This window comes from Thalia democratica, chromosome 7 (genome assembly GCF_965202585.1).
Source record: "Thalia democratica chromosome 7, ktThaDemo2.hap1.1, whole genome shotgun sequence".
Taxonomy (NCBI): Eukaryota; Metazoa; Chordata; class Thaliacea; order Salpida; family Salpidae; genus Thalia; species Thalia democratica.
The window spans coordinates 1,069,802-1,094,749 of NC_139171.1; the positions used below are offsets into that span (position 1 = coordinate 1,069,802).

The following is a 24,948-nucleotide window of genomic DNA, read 5'->3' on the forward strand; positions in this document are numbered from 1 at the left end:
ATTAGAGAAATAGGTTAAAATAAATAAACAAAATGGAAACAACGCAGCCAATGTCAGCATTAAGTGATCAGAGTGATGAGGACTTCCTTGGTTTGTTTAATATAAAAAATATAAACTTTCAAAACAAATATTGTGTAAAAATGATTAGTTTTTTTAATTAAAGCACTGTACCAGATACCTGGCAAGAATTTTTTAAATGTTGGTTGTTTTATCTAAATGAAGTTAATATGAATCAGTATTTTATTCTTTCAAAACTTTATTTTGCAGACTAAGTTTTGGTCAAAGACCTTGTCAGTGCTTAAATAAAAAATCTTATTCAGATAGATTGAGTATTTTTGATAAAACAAAAATTGTTTTTAGATTTTCTAACATCTGCTCTAAGTGACTATCTGAACATCATTAATAATTGTTTTAATAATATTACATTATTATGTATTAACAATTGTGTATCTTAGCTGCTGTTAAATTTATTTACACATACAAAACAAATCTGTATGAGTTTATTATTCTTATCAATATCTGATTTTATACTGCACAGTGGATCATAATATTTTTAACAACTTGCTGGCCCACTGTGTACTATTTATTATAATTTTCATACCACATCTAATTAAATATTCTTACAGGAACAACATCTGACTACATTCTGATTGCCATGATAACTGCCATGATGATGTTTATGACTTTGTGTTGCTTATGCTTGTTCTGCAGAACCACTTCCAGATGCACTATTTGCGGTTTTGATTTTGAAGTCAATGATGAACCTTCTATTCAACAAGGTAAAAAAACTAGTAAAGTAACTTACTCTGCTTTGTATACAACATTTTTATTTAAAATAGTTTATTGTTTGTATACAACATATATTAGAGGTGGCACACTAGCAAACACCTTACTTGTTAAATTTTTTGATAAAGATCACTTGCAAATTGTTTGTTGTAGTCAGTAAAAAAACAACCATGTTTCATTTTATGTAAAACACAGGATTGTTAAAATTTTTAAGTTGTCTATAAAAATGAAACTAAGTTTTTATTTAGCTTGTTTTTTTTTTTGGTCAAACTAAGTTAAACTTTAAACTAATTAAAAATCATAGTCTAAATCCAACAACAATGTCTGAGATCTTTTTAGAGATAAATATTTATTGGCATGTTTTCATCAATTTTTTGTTTGTTTTTTAAATCTAGTATAACTAGCTTCATACAATACTTCTTGTATCAAACAAAGTTTACCTCTAGTTATTCAAGTTACATAGAATACGTTGCTACATGTATGATAATTTTATTTGTAGTTCAATGTATATGTACTGTTCAGTACTTTGTACAAATATTAATTTTAAAATATATACCTAATTAAAATTAGTTTGACTTAAAAATTTGCTATTTGATAAAAAATTTTCATGAAATTGAATATATCAAACAAGCTTTATTTTTTCATAAAGTTTTCTTTAACAAAATTCAATAATATAAAAATTTGTATAAATAAGTATAAAATATACATCTATATCTATTTTCCACATTTTTAACAACTGCTTAAAAAAAGTATTATTTCCAAAAAATAGTAATTACTATTAGTTGTTTTAATGTTTGATATATGTTTTACTGCATTTTAAGATTTATTTTATGATAGTGGTAAAAAATTATTTTTAAAAACTAGGCACAATTATTTTTTAAACCTACATTACAGGGTTGCCTAAAGACCTGGAATCCTGGAAAAATCTGGAAATTTGACAATTTAGGCTTAAAAACCCTTGAATTTTAGAAATTTTGGAAAATACCTGGAATTTTGAACAAAAATCAATAAAAAAGCTGGAATTTCAAATAATTTTTACACGTTTAGTAGTAAAATTTCAATTTGAAACAAAAAATTTTTTGTATAGATAAAAGTTTTTTGTCATCATCAAAAACTTTTTTTATTAAAAAAAATAAATTTAAAGTAGCTTTACAGAATATTTATAGTAGTTTTATACTACTTATAAAGTATTTTACTGTATACTTAATTTTAAACTAAAAATGGACTTTTAAACCTGGAAGAAATTTTAAAACCTGATGAAAATTTTCCAAAAATGTTTGGCAACCCTGTACATTAGATTTTAAGTTTTTGTTTTGAAAAAAACTACTAGTATTATAATGATTAATTAAAGCTGGTAAGAGAAACAAAAAGTTTATAAATTAAGAAAAAGAAGTTTTAATCAATTAGAAAGGTAATATTTGTTGATTAAATATTTTTGTTGTTCTCTAGATTTGCTGTGAACACTTTTGAGAAATATAACTTTAAAACAGCTGGTAGTGGTATAACTTATTGATTGAAAAAATAACATTGAGAATTGTAAAAGAGTTTATAGCTTGTTTAAGTCCTTAAAAACTTGTTAATTTGATTTTTAGTAATATGTAAATTTTTTTTATAAAAATTGATATGACTATTAATTTAGGTTTTTTTAAACTTCAAAACGTATAACATTATAATCTTACAATTTAAATACTAGCTTTAAAGTTATTTTCAACATACAACAACTTTATTTAAATATAATTCTTATGGTGCTCTTTATAAAACTCAATGCAATAGGGATAAAATAATATTTTAATGGATAAATTTTAAGTGAAAACTACATTAATACAAGCGAATATTTTAATCAAAGTTTGTATAATATCTGTTAGTGCAACTAAAAAAGGTTTTAGTTGTTTTTGTTTTTAGTGAAAAGATATAAAGTATATATTTCATGCATAATAGAGAAAACACCAAGTAAAATTTCCTAAATCTTTAATAATGTATAAAAATAACACCAGCTGATGTCGTCTTATTAAATTTTGAAGAAAATAATTTATTTATATGTGAATTTACAACCTTTAAGTTATTTATAACGGTTTAAAGTCAAAAGCTGTTCAACTCTTTTAAATATTTAATGAGGTTATTTTCACTAAGTTTTATAACGTTGTTTTAATTAATTATTTAAGTTTTGTTAGTACTAGTAGACTTTACAAAACAAAAATTTCTACTTTTAATTTCCTTTTACTAAGCATTTTAATTTAATATTTTACTTATTAGTTTTGTTTGATGAGCGGATATTTATTTAGTTAGTCATATAATTTTTGTTGAACTTAAATAATTATAATTATAAATTAAGAACTTAGCCTTACTTTATAAACAATTTTAAAACTAATCAACACAAAAACTAATTAAAGTTCTTTAAAACTAAAAATATATAATTGTTAAAAGTATATTATATTTACTCTGCAAATATTTTTTTTCCCACTAAAAGTGTTTCAGCTAGAAACTATTTTAAAAACATTCAAAACAAATTAGTCTGGCGGTAATGAGTTTTTAATTGTGTAAGTTTACATTAACTTAGTTTACATTACATTGCTTTTTAAATACTTAGTATTTCTAATTATTACTTTTGTATTACTAGTTAAAACTAAAATAAACACATAAAATTTCAGAAATTTAATCGTTTTATACATAACTAAATATAAAATTAAAATATTTATTGATGAACAATACAAAATATTATCTTTGGTTACACTATAACAAAATGTTTTAAATATACGTAAATATAAAACTAGAATATATATTGATGATCAGTACAAAATATTATATTTGGTTACGTTTATAATTTTGTTTTTAAAAGAAGTTTAGTTTATAGTTTTTGTAATTTTTGAATTTAAAGTTTGCCACAGTTGAAAAAGAAATAACTCTACTTACACATAAATTAATATACTATTTTCTGTATTAATAAAATGTCTAAATTTAGTCTTGCTCATAGTTAGTGTAAACTTTAAATCAAGATATATTTTTTTGAGCATTAATATTTATATTTGTATATTTTACTTTATGACTTTTCAGTAAAAAAAATTTTGTTTAAAAGTAATCTATGTAGGTAAAAATTTGTAACAACTTATAAATAAGTTTATGTCAATAATTCAAATGCTTAACTATATTTTTTGAAAGAAACCAAAATACATTTGATATATATTTAGTTAGTTTTCAAACATAAACTAAAAAGCTAATTTAAAATATTTAAACTTTTTTAAACTAGAAAAATATTTATTTAAAGCTAGTTTTGAAAATTGTAGATGATACAATTACATGTTATTTGTTATACCTTAGTGAAATTTAAAGTGAACAATCAAATTTGTTTTGTTATTGCTTATTGGCATGTGTAAAGTTTTTTTTTAATATTTAAATAAAGGTAAATAAAGTTTATTATAAGTATCAAAAATTGTTAAAGAAAATTGAGTTTTTCAATTTTTGTAGTTAAATTAAGTTTTTTTAGCAAAGAAGCTCATATTTCTTTTGTTTTAACAACTAACAACTATTTTTAATTGACAATATTTGAACTTATAAAAAACATAATAGTTCATGTATTTTTGAGAAAGTTACTACATTCATTAAAGTATACAACAAATTTCCTGTAATTTGAAACTGTATAAAATGATCTACTGTGGATTAACTTGATATTTTTGTTTGACAGAGGAAATAAGTTTTACATATAACTTTGATTTTTATTCTAAAGAAATTTTATAAAACCTTTAATAGGTTTAGTTACACAGTCTTATTTGAATTATAAATTTATAAAATTTATTTATGTAGAATTTTATTTTAGGTTTAGTTACAAAAACATATAAAATTTTAAAAGTATAGATAAATAATTTTACCCAACATTTTTCTGTAGTTTAGTTGTACACATTTATTCTGATCAAAGCTAACTTTAGCTAGTATTACTTTTTGTTCATTAATTAAAATTGATTCTTCTTAATTGTACAATTACATACAAAATATATTACTACTTTTTGATGTTTTCAGTATATTCTTGTTATTAAAAATTTGATTTATTTAAAATTCAGTGTATTCTGATTATAATTCAAAGTACAAAATATTTTAGCTATTGTTTTATTTCTTTACAATATGTTCTTATTAAGTTCCAAGTATATAAACAACATTCATGTTAACATTATAATTATATCCAATATAATATAACAGTCATGGAAAATAGTATTTAAATAAATTCTTAATATAAAAATTTTCTTAGCGATTACAGGTACAAGATTGTTTAAATTTTCAATAGTTACGTCACAATTAAAATAAGCTACGTTAAAATGCATCTCAACTTTAAGCTCACTTTTTACTATTAGCTACATTTTTACTTTAGTAATATTTATTTTGAAAATTAACTATACGAAAAAAGAAAGCTATATACAGCTTTTATTATTATTCTCGTTGTTATATTGATTTTAAAATTTAGCTAAAATTTAAACTTTACCATAAATTCAATCTTGATATTAAAATTTATTTTGTTTAGTTTTTAAGTAAAAAACTTGATTAAAAATTTGTTTTTATTTAATTGTTTAAATGCTTTTTTCCATGACTGTTACATGTATTTTTAGATTTATTTAAGCACTGCCAAGGCCTTTGATCGAAACTTAGTTTGTAAAATAAAATTCTTGAAAGAATAAATTCATATCCAATATAATTTATTTTCATTATAAACAGCACATTATTGTTCTTATAATTTCAAATGGTCTCAATATATTGCAGGTATAGATGACTTGGATGAGATCCACGAGGTAGTTCCACTCACACCAACTTCTAACGACATAAATTTACCAGATATTGAAAGAATGCTGACAAACCATCCTCCCCCTCCGAGATACTCCGAAGTTGCTCAACATAGGGGAAGTTTGTTCAGGTAAATATTTATAAAGTTTCTCAACATAGGGGAAGTCTGTTCAGGTAAATATTTATAAAGTTGCTCAACATAGGGGGAGTCTGTTCAGGTAAATATTTATAAAGTTGCTCAACATAGGGGAAGTTTGTTCAGGTAAATATTAATAAAGTTGCTCAACATAGGGGAAGTTTGTTCAGGTAAATATTTATAAAATTTCTCAACATAGGGGAAGTCTGTTCAGGTAAATATTTATAAAATTTCTCAACATAGGGGAAGTCTGTTCAGGTAAATATTTATAAAATTTCTCAACATAGGGGTAGTCTGTTCAGGTAAATATTTATAAAGTTTCTCATTATAGGGGAAGTATGTTCAGGTAAATATTTATAAAGTTTCTCAACATAGGGGAAGTCTGGTCAGGTAAATCAGGGTTCGTGCGCGTCAGGCTAAATCAGTTTTTTTGAAAAAAGTTGAAAAACGTCAGGCTAAATCAGTTTTTTATTTAAAAATTTGAGAATTTAAGTTTTTCTCAATTCAAATGCTTGAAAATTTTTGCTTAAAAAAACTTGAGAAATCTTTTTAAGATCAAATTGAGAAGTGAACTTATTTTTAAAAAATGGTTTAGCTATTAAAATCAAAATCAGTCAGTATCTGTAAAAATAAATGCTTAAAACTTGTTTTTGAATCTCTAAATAGTTTTTAAGAACCTTCATTTTTTTTTGAGTAGATTATATACGTCATAATAATGAAAATTAATAAAAAAAACAGTTTAAACATTACAGTTTACTTCAACAACTTAGCTATTTGTTTGAATTTTAATACTCTTGTAAGCGTTTCATTTTAAATTTTAATAAAACACCACAATGCACATTGTTTTATTATAAATCTGCTGGTTATAATATTTTTACTTAGTGCTTAATTAAATTGAACAATTGTGTTTAGTAATATATAAAAATTTTTTACACTAGTAATAGTTTTGAATAACAATTATTTTAAAACTTATCACTGAATTTGTTATGTTAAGGGCATAGGGGGGATCACCTTTTTCACAATTTAGTCTTATTTTATTGAGTTGTAACTAAGCTATGAGTTGCTTTTTGCAGATTTTTAAAGCTCAAAATATTTTTGAGATAAAGCTGGTTGAAGTCAGAGACTACAATAGTACTAATCAAGACCCCCTAATACCTAAAAAAACATCTAAAGGGAATATTCCTTACTTTGAAAAAATGTCAGGCTAAATTGGTCTCAGTCAGGCTAAATGAATAAAATTTCGCGCACGAACCCTGTAAATATTTATAAAGTTTCTATTGGGTCCATCTTGATTTTATGAATTTATCTTATTTTGTATAATTTTATCTTATTTATCAGACAGATTTTACTGCTTATCAAAATTCATTGTAACTTTTGAGATATAACTGACCTATGTAATTCAGTAGAATTTTAATAGAATGCGCACAGTGAAAAAGTTGATAAAACTATTTAATTAAAAGTTTATTATTTCGTTCGTTTTTGTTACCAACCTTGTTAAATTTTAATCGTAATACGGTTAATAATTTCGTATTAAGTAACAAAATAACTCACTCAATAGAAAGATTTCAGTTTGAAAAAGGTAATTTTTATTGAATTACCTCATTTTCTATTTGTTTTACTTTTTAAGCTTTTTATTTTTTTAAATTATCTAGGGGATGTAAATTTGAGGTATTTACCTCATAAAGTAAAAATTAGATCGCTTTATAGCAGGGTTTCCCTATTTTTTTTCATAAGGTCCCTTTCAAAAAATAATAAAGTCTAAGGCCCCTTTAATAATGTTTCTAAAAAACCTACACCTAAGTACGCCTGAGACCTTTTTTTCTCTTCATCATCAACTTCAGAAAATCTAGTGTAAGTTTTAAATAATAACCCTTTTTCTAGTCCCACACACCTCTTTGCAACTTACGACCCCCTAAATTTCTGAAATGGTCCGCTTTTGGAAACTTTGATAAATAGATTTTTTTTACTTGGAGAGAAAATAGATAATTAATAATTTTTTATCCGTACTTTGTATTAGAAATTTTTTACAAAAACGACTATATCTTAAAAGTTATGATTTTTTTGTTTAAGATTTTATATAAAAGCAAGTGTTAATTTTTGTAAAAACAATCTTAACCCCTTACCGTATGGCCTTAAGCTATTTTTTTACTGTTTAATAAAATTACATACTAGATAATTGTCTTTAATTTAGCTTAAGTCAATAACCTGAATAATTAGCTTAAATCTAAACACATATTTGTGCAGGATGGTTTTAGTTTCTTTTGACAGTTTAAAATAAACATAATGTTTTATAAATAATAAAAGCTTCTGCAATATTGATGTTTTGTATATTTAGTTAAAATGCAGCAAAGATATACGTCAGTAAACTATATTTATGTTGTAAGTTTGTACGTTTGTAAAAAAACTACAACATCATCTTAGTATGCATGTATTTCAATGAATATTAAAAAAAATTATTCTATCAAAATACTAAATAGTTTAAATTTCAATGAAAATAATAGGCATCAAAGTTTTTTTATAACTTTTTTGTGCTAAGTTTATAATTAAAATGTATATAAAATATTCAAATTCAACAAAAAAAATCAAACATAGGAAATAATTTAAAAGATATTGTTTTAAATCCAGTTATTTAAATAGTAGTTATACTTGTACTTATGTATGTAAATATTTTTAATCACAAGCTTTTATTTTTAATTTAATTTGAAAATTTATAGTTACCAATCGTGTGGCTTGTTGCCAAATGATTTCTAAGCTTTCAATTTGAGCATTGTTGTGACGTCACAATAAAAAATTGAAACTCTTTATGATGTCACAATAAAAGCTTGAAACTCTTTATGATGTCACATTGAAAATTTGAAACTCTTTATGATGTCACATTGAAAACTTGAAACTCATTATGATGTCACATTGAAAATTTGAAACTCTTTATGATGTCACATTGAAAACTTGAAACTCATTATGATGTCACATTGAAAATTTGAAACTCTTTATGATGTCACATTGAAAACTCTGAGCAAAAAAAATCTGATAACGCACATAAAAGTTTTTATACATTTTATTGGTTTCAAAGTTTTTTTTACTAATTCATAACTTTGACGTTGGTTTAAAACAACCAATCATGCAAAAAATATTGATTAGAAAAATATTTAAATACTTGTAAAACTCATTTGGATAAATTTTAAATCAATATTAAACTTTAAAAAATAAGTGAGAAAGTTTAAAAAAAGCTATTCTATCAGGTCAGGTTAATTTATTTACAGTTTGAAAATCTTACAAATTAACGTATTTAAATTTTCAAACTATCAATATAGTCTGTTGTCTCTTGAACGAAAAAATAAAAATTGAGAAAATAAATTCAAAACTGTACTTTCCACTATTAAATTTGTAAAGCATAAATCAATCTTATCTGACGAAAATGTTTGTATTTAGTTTAGCAGTTTAACTCAATATATTTGTGTAGTTTTGTGTAAAAACAAATAGAAATAGAAATTTCCAAGACAGTAAAACAGTTTTATATATTTATTTTATATTGAATAATCATAATGTAACGTAATTAAATGTTATACTTAACTAAATGCTTTTAATTTTTCTATTAGAAAACAAATCAATATGAATTTGACTGCAATTTCCTTTAATAAAAACAGTAAAAAACACTTCAGACGACTTAAAGTTTTTAAATATTTAGTCTATACATAAATGTTTTGTAAGTAGAAGTTATAAGGTTAATAGTATAAGTTTTGTAGACTATTCATTAAATATAAACTTAGATAACTTGGGCGAATTTAACCGAAAAATAGACGCTTAAAAATAAGTAAGTTAAAATTATTAGAAAATATTCTTGTAAAAATATTTTTGAACTTTGTTCTACTTGAAGCATATACTATCAAGTAAATAATTTATTAGTCATATCATATTTTTAAAGTAATTTTTTTTTAATATTTATAATATTTGAAACCAGTTTAATTACTTAAATATAAAAAAATAAAAATTAAATAACATCTTGTAGTTTGTCCCTTCTATTTTTTTTAATAGATTATACTTTTAATTGTTAACTTAGAATTTTCTTTAGTCCTTGAAATTTTTTAAATTGTTTGCTTTCCGTTTGAAAAATTTAATTTGATAAAAAGTATTTTGAACCTGTAATTAATTAGATCATCATTGCTTTTAAGAATTTAATAAATAATTTAATTTTTCTCTACACAAAAACATTTATTTGAAATTTAATTTTTTTGAATATGAAGATAATGAATTTTTATCATTTAATATTTTATCTCCATGTATCAAAACTTATTTTGAGAATTAAAATGATTTAATTTTACTCTACTTTTCGATAAATCATAGAAAATATTTTTATGAAAGTTATTATTTTATAAACACAGATTTGAAGCAGAAAAATACGTATTAGCATATAAAGTGAAAAATTTCCAAATATTTATTTGATCCATATAAAATAAAAACATATGTTATATTTTTGTATGACGCATTTTACAAATAAATAAAATGTCCTTTATTCAATTCAGTGGTAAAATGTATGAAATTTTTACAACTAATATGTATTGAAAAAGCAAAGACTGATAAGAAATCTTAGTTTTTCTTCTATGTAAGAAAAAGTTTTATTTAATAAAATTTGTAGGTTGATATGTTGTAAAATTTGTTTGTTTAAATTTATTTAAAACAAATTGGTTATAAATTTGATTAAACTTAAATAAAAGAAAATTCTAGCTGCGAATATTACATCATAAAACTTTTTTTTCACTAATTTATCATATAGTAAATTAAACTTTTAACATAAGTATAGTATGTGTTCGACAATAAAAAGTTATGTAAATGATAAATGTTTAGTAAAACTTCAGAGAAAAATTTTCCCTATGTAATTTAATATATCGAGTTTTTAAATGATGTTTTTGCCTTATTCTAAAAGTATTACATTAAGATTATTTTTAAACTAAAAGCTTTTTTACCGTTAAAATTATTTGTTTTTATTAATTTATAAATACATTTGAATGAAAATAACTTAGCATTCGTTTAAATGTTGTTTTTTCAACTTCTTATTAATAATACTTTATCATTACAACTTATTAAGTGCACCAAGTGTAAGTAATTTAGTTCTTTACAATTAGTTTAAAAACAAACTTTCAAAGTTAAACAAGTTATAATATGTATATATAGTACAAATTTAGCATTAATATTGAGTTGAAAATTGAAACAATAGTGTTTGCATCATTATCAATAGAGTTATTTATTTAAGCTTATAAGTTATCAAAATATTTTAAAACCATTTTCCTAAAAATTTGAAGAAGATACATACTTTTATAAACACAGTCTAAATTAAAAAATATAAACTAAAATGATGATGGCAATATTTTAAAGTTAAACATAATTATTCAACTAAACAAGTCATAAAAGGGGAAAACTCAATTGTAATTGATTCGATATGAAAAACTTTTGCAATTTCAAGCTATTTATTACATGATAGAGCAAAAAGTTCAATTTTGACGTCATAATTACATTAAGTTACTCCTTTAATAGTGTAGTCAGTAACAAAATAATTTACAAATAAATTTTTGTTGATATGCCAGAATGTAGCTATTTACATCTGGCTGTATTCAAAGTTTAACTTTTCCGGAATTGATATGTATAAATGTTGAGTTTCTTAAGAAAAATACTAGTAACTTTTTAAAAAAATTTTAAGTGGTTAGTTTTCTGCTATAATTATAAATACGTTATTTAAGTAATCTTAAATTAGTTCTTTAAATAATAGTTTTCAAGCGGCTTTAACTTGAAAGTTGTACTGTTTTTTATGTTTTAAAATAAACAAAGAGCTACTCAGAGTATAACAACAGTTTAAATTTATAATTTTCATGGTTGTATTATATTTAAAATTATATAATTTCATACTTAATTACGTGAGATTCAAATAAAGAAAATTAAACAAAAATAGTTTAATATATGAGTTTAAAGGATATCATAAAATTTTATTTATAGTACGTCGATGACAACCAAATTAAATCTAAAATCTATAAAAAAAAATATTTAGTATGAAAATTTATTACAGCTTAAATATTTAAAAGAATCATAAGTTTAAGTACAGATATAAAAGTATGCTGTATGTGAAAATTTATACAAATGAATCTTTTCAAGAATTAAAAAAAAAAAATTTTAACTATAGCTGTTCTATATACTTTAAAAGTTTTACCCTAAATTTTTATAATCAGATTATTGAGTTATGCAAAGTTTTTATATCATTTATTTTGAGTAAGTTAAAAAATTGGTACTGTTATTATATATTAAGTAAAAAAACTTCAACAATATAGTTTGAGCGTAGATCAGTATATTTTATTAACTTAAGAAAAGTAATTTGTTTGGTTAAAAAAATTCTAATTAAATTAAATATTTAAGTATTTGTTTTAAAACAATAAATTCTATGCACCATGGAACATCTAACAATTTATATATTTCTTATTTAAAATACAACATAAAATTGTTCTTTTTTATTTTTTCAGTTATAAACAAACAACATATTATGTGAAAATATTTGAAATTTAGTTTTTAAATTATGAGTGTATCAGTTATCATAAACTTGTAAATTAAATCATAAGTTTAGATTTTGCATAAAATTACCAACTAAAACAAGTTTTCCTTATTGTTTCAGGAACAGTTGTTTTTACTTCTTATCTTGTAAAAAACGTTTCTTTTCAAAACTGATTATGTTCATAATCATTCATTGACTTTTTAATTCTAAATGATTTAGTTATGACGTAGCAATGAAATTTTTAGGTGGAGTAGAAGGAATAGTAAATCGAAGAAGAACCAAACGTTGCCTCAAAATCAGCAACGAAAAACACAGAGAAGTAGGAGTTTGATGTTGCGAAGACCAAGACTTTCCATACACAGGAGTAAAAGTTATCAGCCGAACCAAGTTAGTTGATAATATTTAATTAATTATTATGAAGTAGGTAAGACTTTCAATACACAGGAGTAAAAGTTATCAGCCGAACCAAGTTAGTTGATAATATTTAATTAATTATTATGAAGTAGGTAAGACTTTCAATACACAGGAGTAAAAGTTATCAGCCGAACCAAGTTAGTTGATAATATTTAATTAGTTATTATGAAGTAGGTAAGACTTTCAATACACAGGAGTAAAAGTTATCAGCCGAATCAAGTTAGTTGATAATATTTAATTAATTATTATGAAGTAGGCAAGACTTTCAATACACAGGAGTAAAAGTTATCAGCCGAATCAAGTTAGTTGATAATATTTAATTAATTATTATGAAGTAGGTAAGACTTTCAATACACAGGAGTAAAAGTTATCAGCCGAACCAAGTTAGTTGATAATATTTAATTAATTATTATGAAGTAGGCAAGACTTTCAATACACAGGAGTAAAAGTTATCAGCCGAATCAAGTTAGTTGATAATATTTAATTAATTATTATGAAGTAGGCAAGACTTTCAATACACAGGAGTAAAAGTTATCAGCCGAATCAAGTTAGTTGATAATATTTAATTAATTATTATGAAGTAGGTAAGACTTTCAATACACAGGAGTAAAAGTTATCAGCCGAACCAAGTTAGTTGATAATATTTGATTAATTATTATGAAGTAGGTAAGACTTTCAATACACAGGAGTAAAAGTTATCAGCCGAATCAAGTTAGTTGATAATATTTGATTAATTATTAAGAAGTAGATAAGACTTTCAATACACAGGAATAAAAGTTATCAGCCGAATCAAGTTAGTTGATAATATTTAATTAATTATTATGAAGTAGGTAAGACTTTCAATACACAGGAGTAAAAGTTATCAGCCGAATCAAGTTAGTTGATAATATTTAATTAGTTATTATGAAGTAGGTAAGACTTTCAATACACAGGAGTAAAAGTTATCAGCCGAATCAAGTTAGTTGATAATATTTAATTAGTTATTATGAAGTAGGTAAGACTTTCAATACACAGGAGTAAAAGTTATCAGCCGAACCAAGTTAGTTGATAATATTTAATTAATTATTATGAAGTAGGTAAGACTTTCAATACACAGGAGTAAAAGTTATCAGCCGAATCAAGTTAGTTGATAATATTTAATTAGTTATTATGAAGTAGGTAAGACTTTCAATACACAGGAGTAAAAGTTATCAGCCGAACCAAGTTAGTTGATAATATTTAATTAATTATTATGAAGTAGGTAAGACTTTCAATACACAGGAGTAAAAGTTATCAGCCGAACCAAGTTAGTTGATAATATTTAATTAATTATTATGAAGTAGGTAAGACTTTCAATACACAGGAGTAAAAGTTATCAGCCGAACCAAGTTAGTTGATAATATTTGATTAGTTATTAAGAAGTAGATAAGACTTTCAATACACAGGAGTAAAAGTTATCAGCCGAATCAAGTTAGTTGATAATATTTAATTAATTATTATGAAGTAGGTAAGACTTTCAATACACAGGAGTAAAAGTTATCAGCCGAACCAAGTTAGTTGATAATATTTAATTAATTATTATGAAGTGTGTAAGACTTTCAATACACAGGAGTAAAAGTTATCAGCCGAATCAAGTTAGTTGATAATATTTAATTAGTTATTATGAAGTAGGTAAGACTTTCAATACACAGGAGTAAAAGTTATCAGCCGAATCAAGTTAGTTGATAATATTTAATTAGTTATTATGAAGTAGGTAAGACTTTCAATACACAGGAGTAAAAGTTATCAGCCGAACCAAGTTAGTTGATAATATTTAATTAATTATTATGAAGTAGGTAAGACTTTCAATACACAGGAGTAAAAGTTATCAGCCGAATCAAGTTAGTTGATAATATTTAATTAGTTATTATGAAGTAGGTAAGACTTTCAATACACAGGAGTAAAAGTTATCAGCCGAACCAAGTTAGTTGATAATATTTAATTAATTATTATGAAGTAGGTAAGACTTTCAATACACAGGAGTAAAAGTTATCAGCCGAACCAAGTTAGTTGATAATATTTAATTAATTATTATGAAGTGTGTAAGACTTTCAGTACACAGGAGTAAAAGTTATCAGCCGAATCAAGTTAGTTGATGATATTTAATTAGTTATTATGAAGTGTGTAAGACTTTCAATACACAGGAGTAAAAGTTATCAGCCGAACCAAGTTAGTTGATAATATTTAATTAATTATTATGAAGTGTGTAAGACTTTCAGTACACAGGAGTAAAAGTTATCAGCCGAATCAAGTTAGTTGATGATATTTAATTAGTTATTATGAAGTGTGTAAGACTTTCAATACACAGGAGTAAAAGTTATCAGCCGAATCAAGTTAGTTGATAATATTTAATTAATTATTATGAAGTAGGTAAGACTTTCAATACACAGGAGTAAAAGTTATCAGCCGAACCAAGTTAGTTGATAATATTTAATTAATTATTATGAAGTGTGTAAGACTTTCAGTACACAGGAGTAAAAGTTATCAGCCGAATCAAGTTAGTTGATGATATTTAATTAGTTATTATGAAGTGTGTAAGACTTTCAATACACAGGAGTAAAAGTTATCAGCCGAACCAAGTTAGTTGATAATATTTAATTAATTATTATGAAGTAGGTAAGACTTTCAATACACAGGAGTAAAAGTTATCAGCCGAACCAAGTTAGTTGATAATATTTAATTAATTATTATGAAGTGTGTAAGACTTTCAGTACACAGGAGTAAAAGTTATCAGCCGAATCAAGTTAGTTGATGATATTTAATTAGTTATTATGAAGTGTGTAAGACTTTCAATACACAGGAGTAAAAGTTATCAGCCGAACCAAGTTAGTTGATAATATTTAATTAATTATTATGAAGTAGGTAAGACTTTCAATACACAGGAGTAAAAGTTATCAGCCGAACCAAGTTAGTTGATAATATTTAATTAATTATTATGAAGTGTGTAAGACTTTCAGTACACAGGAGTAAAAGTTATCAGCCGAATCAAGTTAGTTGATGATATTTAATTAGTTATTATGAAGTGTGTAAGACTTTCAGTACACAGGAGTAAAAGTTATCAGCCGAATCAAGTTAGTTGATGATATTTAATTAGTTATTATGAAGTGTGTAAGACTTTCAATACACAGGAGTAAAAGTTATCAGCCGAATCAAGTTAGTTGATAATATTTAATTAGTTATTATGAAGTAGGTAAGACTTTCAATACACAGGAGTAAAAGTTATCAGCCGAACCAAGTTAGTTGATAATATTTAATTAATTATTATGAAGTAGGTAAGACTTTCAATACACAGGAGTAAAAGTTATCAGCCGAATCAAGTTAGTTGATAATATTTAATTAGTTATTATGAAGTAGGTAAGACTTTCAATACACAGGAGTAAAAGTTATCAGCCGAATCAAGTTAGTTGATAATATTTAATTAGTTATTATGAAGTAGGTAAGACTTTCAATACACAGGAGTAAAAGTTATCAGCCGAATCAAGTTAGTTGATAATATTTAATTAATTATTATGAAGTAGGTAAGACTTTCAATACACAGGAGTAAAAGTTATCAGCCGAACCAAGTTAGTTGATAATATTTAATTAATTATTATGAAGTAGGTAAGACTTTCAATACACAGGAGTAAAAGTTATCAGCCGAACCAAGTTAGTTGATAATATTTAATTAATTATTATGAAGTGTGTAAGACTTTCAATACACAGGAGTAAAAGTTATCAGCCGAATCAAGTTAGTTGATAATATTTAATTAGTTATTATGAAGTAGGTAAGACTTTCAATACACAGGAGTAAAAGTTATCAGCCGAACCAAGTTAGTTGATAATATTTGATTAATTATTATGAAGTAGGCAAGACTTTCAATACACAGGAGTAAAAGTTATCAGCCGAACCAAGTTAGTTGATAATATTTAATTAATTATTATGAAGTAGGTAAGACTTTCAATACACAGGAGTAAAAGTTATCAGCCGAATCAAGTTAGTTGATAATATTTAATTAATTATTATGAAGTAGGTAAGACTTTCAATACACAGGAGTAAAAGTTATCAGCCGAATCAAGTTAGTTGATAATATTTAATTAATTATTATGAAGTAGGTAAGACTTTCAATACACAGGAGTAAAAGTTATCAGCCGAATCAAGTTAGTTGATAATATTTAATTAGTTATTATGAAGTAGGTAAGACTTTCAATACACAGGAGTAAAAGTTATCAGCCGAATCAAGTTAGTTGATAATATTTAATTAGTTATTATGAAGTAGGTAAGACTTTCAATACACAGGAGTAAAAGTTATCAGCCGAACCAAGTTAGTTGATAATATTTAATTAATTATTATGAAGTAGGTAAGACTTTCAATACACAGGAGTAAAAGTTATCAGCCGAATCAAGTTAGTTGATAATATTTAATTAGTTATTATGAAGTAGGTAAGACTTTCAATACACAGGAGTAAAAGTTATCAGCCGAACCAAGTTAGTTGATAATATTTAATTAATTATTATGAAGTAGGTAAGACTTTCAATACACAGGAGTAAAAGTTATCAGCCGAACCAAGTTAGTTGATAATATTTAATTAATTATTATGAAGTAGGTAAGACTTTCAATACACAGGAGTAAAAGTTATCAGCCGAACCAAGTTAGTTGATAATATTTGATTAGTTATTAAGAAGTAGATAAGACTTTCAATACACAGGAGTAAAAGTTATCAGCCGAATCAAGTTAGTTGATAATATTTAATTAATTATTATGAAGTAGGTAAGACTTTCAATACACAGGAGTAAAAGTTATCAGCCGAACCAAGTTAGTTGATAATATTTAATTAATTATTATGAAGTGTGTAAGACTTTCAATACACAGGAGTAAAAGTTATCAGCCGAATCAAGTTAGTTGATAATATTTAATTAGTTATTATGAAGTAGGTAAGACTTTCAATACACAGGAGTAAAAGTTATCAGCCGAATCAAGTTAGTTGATAATATTTAATTAGTTATTATGAAGTAGGTAAGACTTTCAATACACAGGAGTAAAAGTTATCAGCCGAACCAAGTTAGTTGATAATATTTAATTAATTATTATGAAGTAGGTAAGACTTTCAATACACAGGAGTAAAAGTTATCAGCCGAATCAAGTTAGTTGATAATATTTAATTAGTTATTATGAAGTAGGTAAGACTTTCAATACACAGGAGTAAAAGTTATCAGCCGAACCAAGTTAGTTGATAATATTTAATTAATTATTATGAAGTAGGTAAGACTTTCAATACACAGGAGTAAAAGTTATCAGCCGAACCAAGTTAGTTGATAATATTTAATTAATTATTATGAAGTGTGTAAGACTTTCAGTACACAGGAGTAAAAGTTATCAGCCGAATCAAGTTAGTTGATGATATTTAATTAGTTATTATGAAGTGTGTAAGACTTTCAATACACAGGAGTAAAAGTTATCAGCCGAACCAAGTTAGTTGATAATATTTAATTAATTATTATGAAGTGTGTAAGACTTTCAGTACACAGGAGTAAAAGTTATCAGCCGAATCAAGTTAGTTGATGATATTTAATTAGTTATTATGAAGTGTGTAAGACTTTCAATACACAGGAGTAAAAGTTATCAGCCGAATCAAGTTAGTTGATAATATTTAATTAATTATTATGAAGTAGGTAAGACTTTCAATACACAGGAGTAAAAGTTATCAGCCGAACCAAGTTAGTTGATAATATTTAATTAATTATTATGAAGTGTGTAAGACTTTCAGTACACAGGAGTAAAAGTTATCAGCCGAATCAAGTTAGTTGATGATATTTAATTAGTTATTATGAAGTGTGTAAGACTTTCAATACACAGGAGTAAAAGTTATCAGCCGAACCAAGTTAGTTGATAATATTTAATTAATTATTATGAAGTAGGTAAGACTTTCAATACACAGGAGTAAAAGTTATCAGCCGAACCAAGTTAGTTGATAATATTTAATTAATTATTATGAAGTGTGTAAGACTTTCAGTACACAGGAGTAAAAGTTATCAGCCGAATCAAGTTAGTTGATGATATTTAATTAGTTATTATGAAGTGTGTAAGACTTTCAATACACAGGAGTAAAAGTTATCAGCCGAACCAAGTTAGTTGATAATATTTAATTAATTATTATGAAGTAGGTAAGACTTTCAATACACAGGAGTAAAAGTTATCAGCCGAACCAAGTTAGTTGATAATATTTAATTAATTATTATGAAGTGTGTAAGACTTTCAGTACACAGGAGTAAAAGTTATCAGCCGAATCAAGTTAGTTGATGATATTTAATTAGTTATTATGAAGTGTGTAAGACTTTCAGTACACAGGAGTAAAAGTTATCAGCCGAATCAAGTTAGTTGATGATATTTAATTAGTTATTATGAAGTGTGTAAGACTTTCAATACACAGGAGTAAAAGTTATCAGCCGAATCAAGTTAGTTGATAATATTTAATTAGTTATTATGAAGTAGGTAAGACTTTCAATACACAGGAGTAAAAGTTATCAGCCGAACCAAGTTAGTTGATAATATTTAATTAATTATTATGAAGTAGGTAAGACTTTCAATACACAGGAGTAAAAGTTATCAGCCGAATCAAGTTAGTTGATAATATTTAATTAGTTATTATGAAGTAGGTAAGACTTTCAATACACAGGAGTAAAAGTTATCAGCCGAATCAAGTTAGTTGATAATATTTAATTAGTTATTATGAAGTAGGTAAGACTTTCAATACACAGGAGTAAAAGTTATCAGCCGAATCAAGTTAGTTGATAATATTTAATTAATTATTATGAAGTAGGTAAGACTTTCAATACACAGGAGTAAAAGTTATCAGCCGAACCAAGTTAGTTGATAATATTTAATTAATTATTATGAAGTAGGTAAGACTTTCAATACACAGGAGTAAAAGTTATCAGCCGAACCAAGTTAGTTGATAATATTTAATTAATTATTATGAAGTGTGTAAGACTTTCAATACACAGGAGTAAAAGTTATCAGCCGAATCAAGTTAGTTGATAATATTTAATTAGTTATTATGAAGTAGGTAAGACTTTCAATACACAGGAGTAAAAGTTATCAGCCGAACCAAGTTAGTTGATAATATTTGATTAATTATTATGAAGTAGGCAAGACTTTCAATACACAGGAGTAAAAGTTATCAGCCGAACCAAGTTAGTTGATAATATTTAATTAATTATTATGAAGTAGGTAAGACTTTCAATACACAGGAGTAAAAGTTATCAGCCGAATCAAGTTAGTTGATAATATTTAATTAATTATTATGAAGTAGGTAAGACTTTCAATACACAGGAGTAAAAGTTATCAGCCGAATCAAGTTAGTTGATAATATTTAATTAATTATTATGAAGTAGGCAAGACTTTCAATACACAGGAGTAAAAGTTATCAGCCGAACCAAGTTAGTTGATAATATTTAATTAATTATTATGAAGTAGGCAAGACTTTCAATACACAGGAGTAAAAGTTATCAGCCGAACCAAGTTAGTTGATAATATTTAATTAGTTATTATGAAGTAGGTAAGACTTTCAATACACAGGAGTAAAAGTTATCAGCCGAACCAAGTTAGTTGATAATATTTGATTAGTTATTATGAAGTAGGCAAGACTTTCAATACACAGGAGTAAAAGTTATCAGCCGAATCAAGTTAGTTGATAATATTTAATTAATTATTATGAAGTAGGTAAGACTTTCAATACACAGGAGTAAAAGTTATCAGCCGAACCAAGTTAGTTGATAATATTTAATTAATTATTATGAAGTAGGTAAGACTTTCAATACACAGGAGTAAAAGTTATCAGCCGAATCAAGTTAGTTGATAATATTTAATTAGTTATTATGAAGTAGGTAAGACTTTCAATACACAGGAGTAAAAGTTATCAGCCGAACCAAGTTAGTTGATAATATTTGATTAGTTATTATGAAGTAGGCAAGACTTTCAATACACAGGAGTAAAAGTTATCAGCCGAATCAAGTTAGTTGATAATATTTAATTAATTATTATGAAGTAGGTAAGTCTTTCAATACACAGGAGTAAAAGTTATCAGCCGAACCAAGTTAGTTGATAATATTTAATTAGTTATTATGAAGTAGGCAAGACTTTCAATACACAGGAGTAAAAGTTATCAGCCGAATCAAGTTAGTTGATAATATTTAATTAATTATTATGAAGTAGGTAAGACTTTCAATACACAGGAGTAAAAGTTATCAGCCGAACCAAGTTAGTTGATAATATTTAATTAATTATTATGAAGTAGGTAAGACTTTCAATACACAGGAGTAAAAGTTATCAGCCGAACCAAGTTAGTTGATAATATTTAATTAATTATTATGAAGTAGGTAAGACTTTCAATACACAGGAGTAAAAGTTATCAGCCGAATCAAGTTAGTTGATAATATTTAATTAGTTATTATGAAGTAGGTAAGACTTTCAATACACAGGAGTAAAAGTTATCAGCCGAACCAAGTTAGTTGATAATATTTGATTAATTATTATGAAGTAGGCAAGACTTTCAATACACAGGAGTAAAAGTTATCAGCCGAATCAAGTTAGTTGATAATATTTAATTAATTATTATGAAGTAGGTAAGACTTTCAATACACAGGAGTAAAAGTTATCAGCCGAATCAAGTTAGTTGATAATATTTAATTAATTATTATGAAGTAGGTAAGACTTTCAATACACAGGAGTAAAAGTTATCAGCCGAATCAAGTTAGTTGATAATATTTAATTAGTTATTATGAAGTAGGTAAGACTTTCAATACACAGGAGTAAAAGTTATCAGCCGAACCAAGTTAGTTGATAATATTTAATTAATTATTATGAAGTAGGCAAGACTTTCAATACACAGGAGTAAAAGTTATCAGCCGAATCAAGTTAGTTGATAATATTTAATTAATTATTATGAAGTAGGTAAGACTTTCAATACACAGGAGTAAAAGTTATCAGCCGTATCAAGTTAGTTGATAATATTTAATTAATTATTATGAAGTAGGTAAGACTTTCCATACACAGGAGTAAAAGTTATCAGCCGAACCAAGTTAGTTGATAATATTTAATTAGTTATTATGAAGTAGGCAAGACTTTCAATACACAGGAGTAAAAGTTATCAGCCGAATCAAGTTAGTTGATAATATTTAATTAGTTATTATGAAGTAGGTAAGACTTTCCATACACAGGAATAAAAGTTATCAGCCGAACCAAGTTAGTTGATAATATTTAATTAGTTATTATGAAGTAGGTAAGACTTTCAATACACAGGAGTAAAAGTTATCAGCCGAATCAAGTTAGTTGATAATATTTGATTAATTATTATGAAGTAGATAAGACTTTCAATACACAGGAGTAAAAGTTATCAGCCGAATCAAGTTAGTTGATAATATTTAATTAATTATTATGAAGTAGGTAAGACTTTCAATACACAGGAGTAAAAGTTATCAGCCGAATCAAGTTAGTTGATAATATTTAATTAGTTATTATGAAGTAGGTAAGACTTTCAATACACAGGAATAAAAGTTATCAGCTGAATCAAGTTAGTTGATAATATTTGATTAATTATTATGAAGTAGATAAGACTTTCAATACACAGGAGTAAAAGTTATCAGCCGAACCAAGTTAGTTGATAATATTTAATTAATTATTATGAAGTAGGTAAGACTATAAACTGGAGTTTGAGAAATTGTGAAAAAAAACTGGAATTTAGAACAAAAACCACTAAAAAACCTGGAACTTTAGGCTATTTTCACATATAAAGTAACAAAATTCTTAATACATACGAAAAATTTATTATAAAGATTAAAATAATTTACATAATTATTATTTATTCATTAATTTCATATTTCAAGTATCTTTTCAATGTTATTAATACTTTTTACAGGGTTGCTAAAAAACCTGGAATCCTGGAAATATCTAGAATTTGACAATTTAGGTTAAAAAAGTCTAGAATTTGAGAAGTTTTGAAAAAAAAAGGAAAATCGTTTAATTTTGAACTAAAGTTACTAAAAAATCCGGAACTCAAAAAATTTTTTACATTTAGTGTAATAAATAATAAAAAAATATATATCCTAAAGAAAGACCTAAAATCTTGTATTTTTGAAAACCAGGAAAATTTTTCTCAAAAACTTAGGCAACTCTACATACAGTGCCTGTTGTTTGACCACGTTATACTAATTATTTTTTATTTTGTAAATTTATGAGTATTCACATCTAAAAATTACTTTTATTTGTGAGCATTGTGGGTAGATTTCTGCCCACAAGTATGCCTCTTTTTTCACAATTTCTCAATAGTTAACATGTACATGAGTTTGTAGCATTGTTAATATTTATAAATAATAACTACTTTTTTAAATCTTTACTCAACTTAAATTATAACATTGTCATCTTTTAAAATAATGATGTATAAATTAGCCAGATGTATTACATAAGGTGTTATGTATAAGTATAAATATCACAGTTATAAAAGAAAAAGTTAATAGTTTAGCCAGATATATTTATAAGTTGAAATGATTACTGTATTTTTAAGACCATAGGTAAGTTCCAATTGTTATTATAAAAATAAAATTGGTTTTCAATTAAAAGCTTTTGATAAAATTATTTTTGTAAAACATAAAATTTTTATAAACATTTGAAATAAATTTGTGTTAGTGATAAACTATAAATATAAATATATGGTAGAAATTAAGTTATTGCAGATTTTCTATGACTTTTGAAAATTTTCCAAAAATTTATCTCCTTTAAAATTAAAAAAAAACCTTAAATTTTCGGAATATTTTCTTTGCGCTATAATAATATTTTAAATGTAACGATTTAAAAAAGTTTAAGAGATAAGTAAACTTATAACCAAAGCAAAAAAAATATTTTTATTTAAACTTGTTTTTACTCAGAATAAAATAAATTTCTACATTTTGATTTTCTATTACTCCGTTAAGATTAGACTGATGTATTTTGGGAACAATTGCTAGAAACTGTAGAAGATTGGTTTTTATTGGAGTAGTTTTTTTTTCGTTTTAATTTGATCATATAACTTTGTATCCTTTGTTTCAAGAACTTATTTGAATTTTGCTAGCAAAGTCAAAGATCTTTAAAATATAATCAACTTGTTTAAAAAAGTGCTTTACCCCATTATGGTCTTAACAATTATAACAACTTTATTAAAATGATGTTTTTTGCTTTAGTTGAATTGGTTTGAATATTTCAAAAATTCAAAAAATATAAAAAGATAATAAGTGGGTTAAAGATTATTTTATACAAAAAATACAGCTTAAATATTCATGATACTTGTCTTATTTAAAAATACTGATTGTTTATATGTTTTCAATTGAAACAAATATTGTCTAAAGTAATATATTTATATAATTATCAATTAAATATTAATAGGAAGAACAACCAACTGTAGCTGCACCAGCTCAGAGAGAAACGTCAAATGAAAAAATACAAACAAAAGTGAATATTGAAAACGAGAACGTCAAGTTTCAAGGTTCGGATAAATTCGTTTCCGTTCAGGACGACAACGATGACGTATTTGTGTGATTACGTCATACGACGTGTTTGTGTGATTACGTCATGTGACGTAGTTGTGATGAACAATTTGTATCGAGGTTTGAGTTCTTGGGCTTCATTTTCTCAATCTGTACAAAAGTATTTTTGATAGATATATAAATAAGTTAATAACGCAGTTCATTATTGTTGGCGTTTATGAACTGTTTTATATTGAATATAAACTATTAAAATGTTTTATTGCTAAAATTTTGGATAGGTAAACGTACAATTGATTAAAATTATTAAATTAGTTTGTTTTATAAAATAAATTTTATAAATGTTTTTAGATAAAAATTAGTAACTAAATTCAGTTGTTTCATTTCAAACTTTTATTTTGATTTTATTCCTGATATTCTGTTTTGAGATTAGATCTGTTTCATCAAAAAAAAAAAACAACTGTAACAATTAAGTTTTTATTTTTCATAATTACTTTTACTTTTTGAGATTTTTTTCTTAATCAATACGAGCTTATATCTTAATTATTTGTTTATTCTTTTAATTAAAAAAAGTTTAACTAAGTGTTTTTCATATAGCTTTTTTACAAACTTAAATATCATATATTACTTACTTTGATGTTAGAGACATTTCATAATTAAAAAATGTTATGTTGATAATAAATTAATTATTTAGTTTTAACATTCAACTTTCATTTCTACATTCAAAAAGTGCAAAAAAAATCGAACAAATTTTAAATGAAGCCATCATAAACAATTTGCCATTTGAATCCAAACTAATTGTTATTT

At 24.8% G+C, this 24,948-nt stretch overlaps 1 protein-coding gene across 1 annotated transcript; it reads left to right on the forward strand.

The window, feature by feature from the left end:
• LOC145840700 (uncharacterized) lies at positions 1-24,511 on the forward strand. Its single transcript, XM_082948026.1, has 5 exons — positions 1-90; positions 627-779; positions 5,530-5,680; positions 12,464-12,605; positions 24,044-24,511. The coding sequence occupies exons 1-5, from the start codon at positions 33-35 to the stop codon at positions 24,194-24,196; spliced, it is 657 nt and encodes a 218-aa protein (XP_082804152.1). The 5' UTR covers positions 1-32; the 3' UTR covers positions 24,197-24,511.
• The last annotated feature ends 437 nt before the right edge of the window (positions 24,512-24,948 follow it).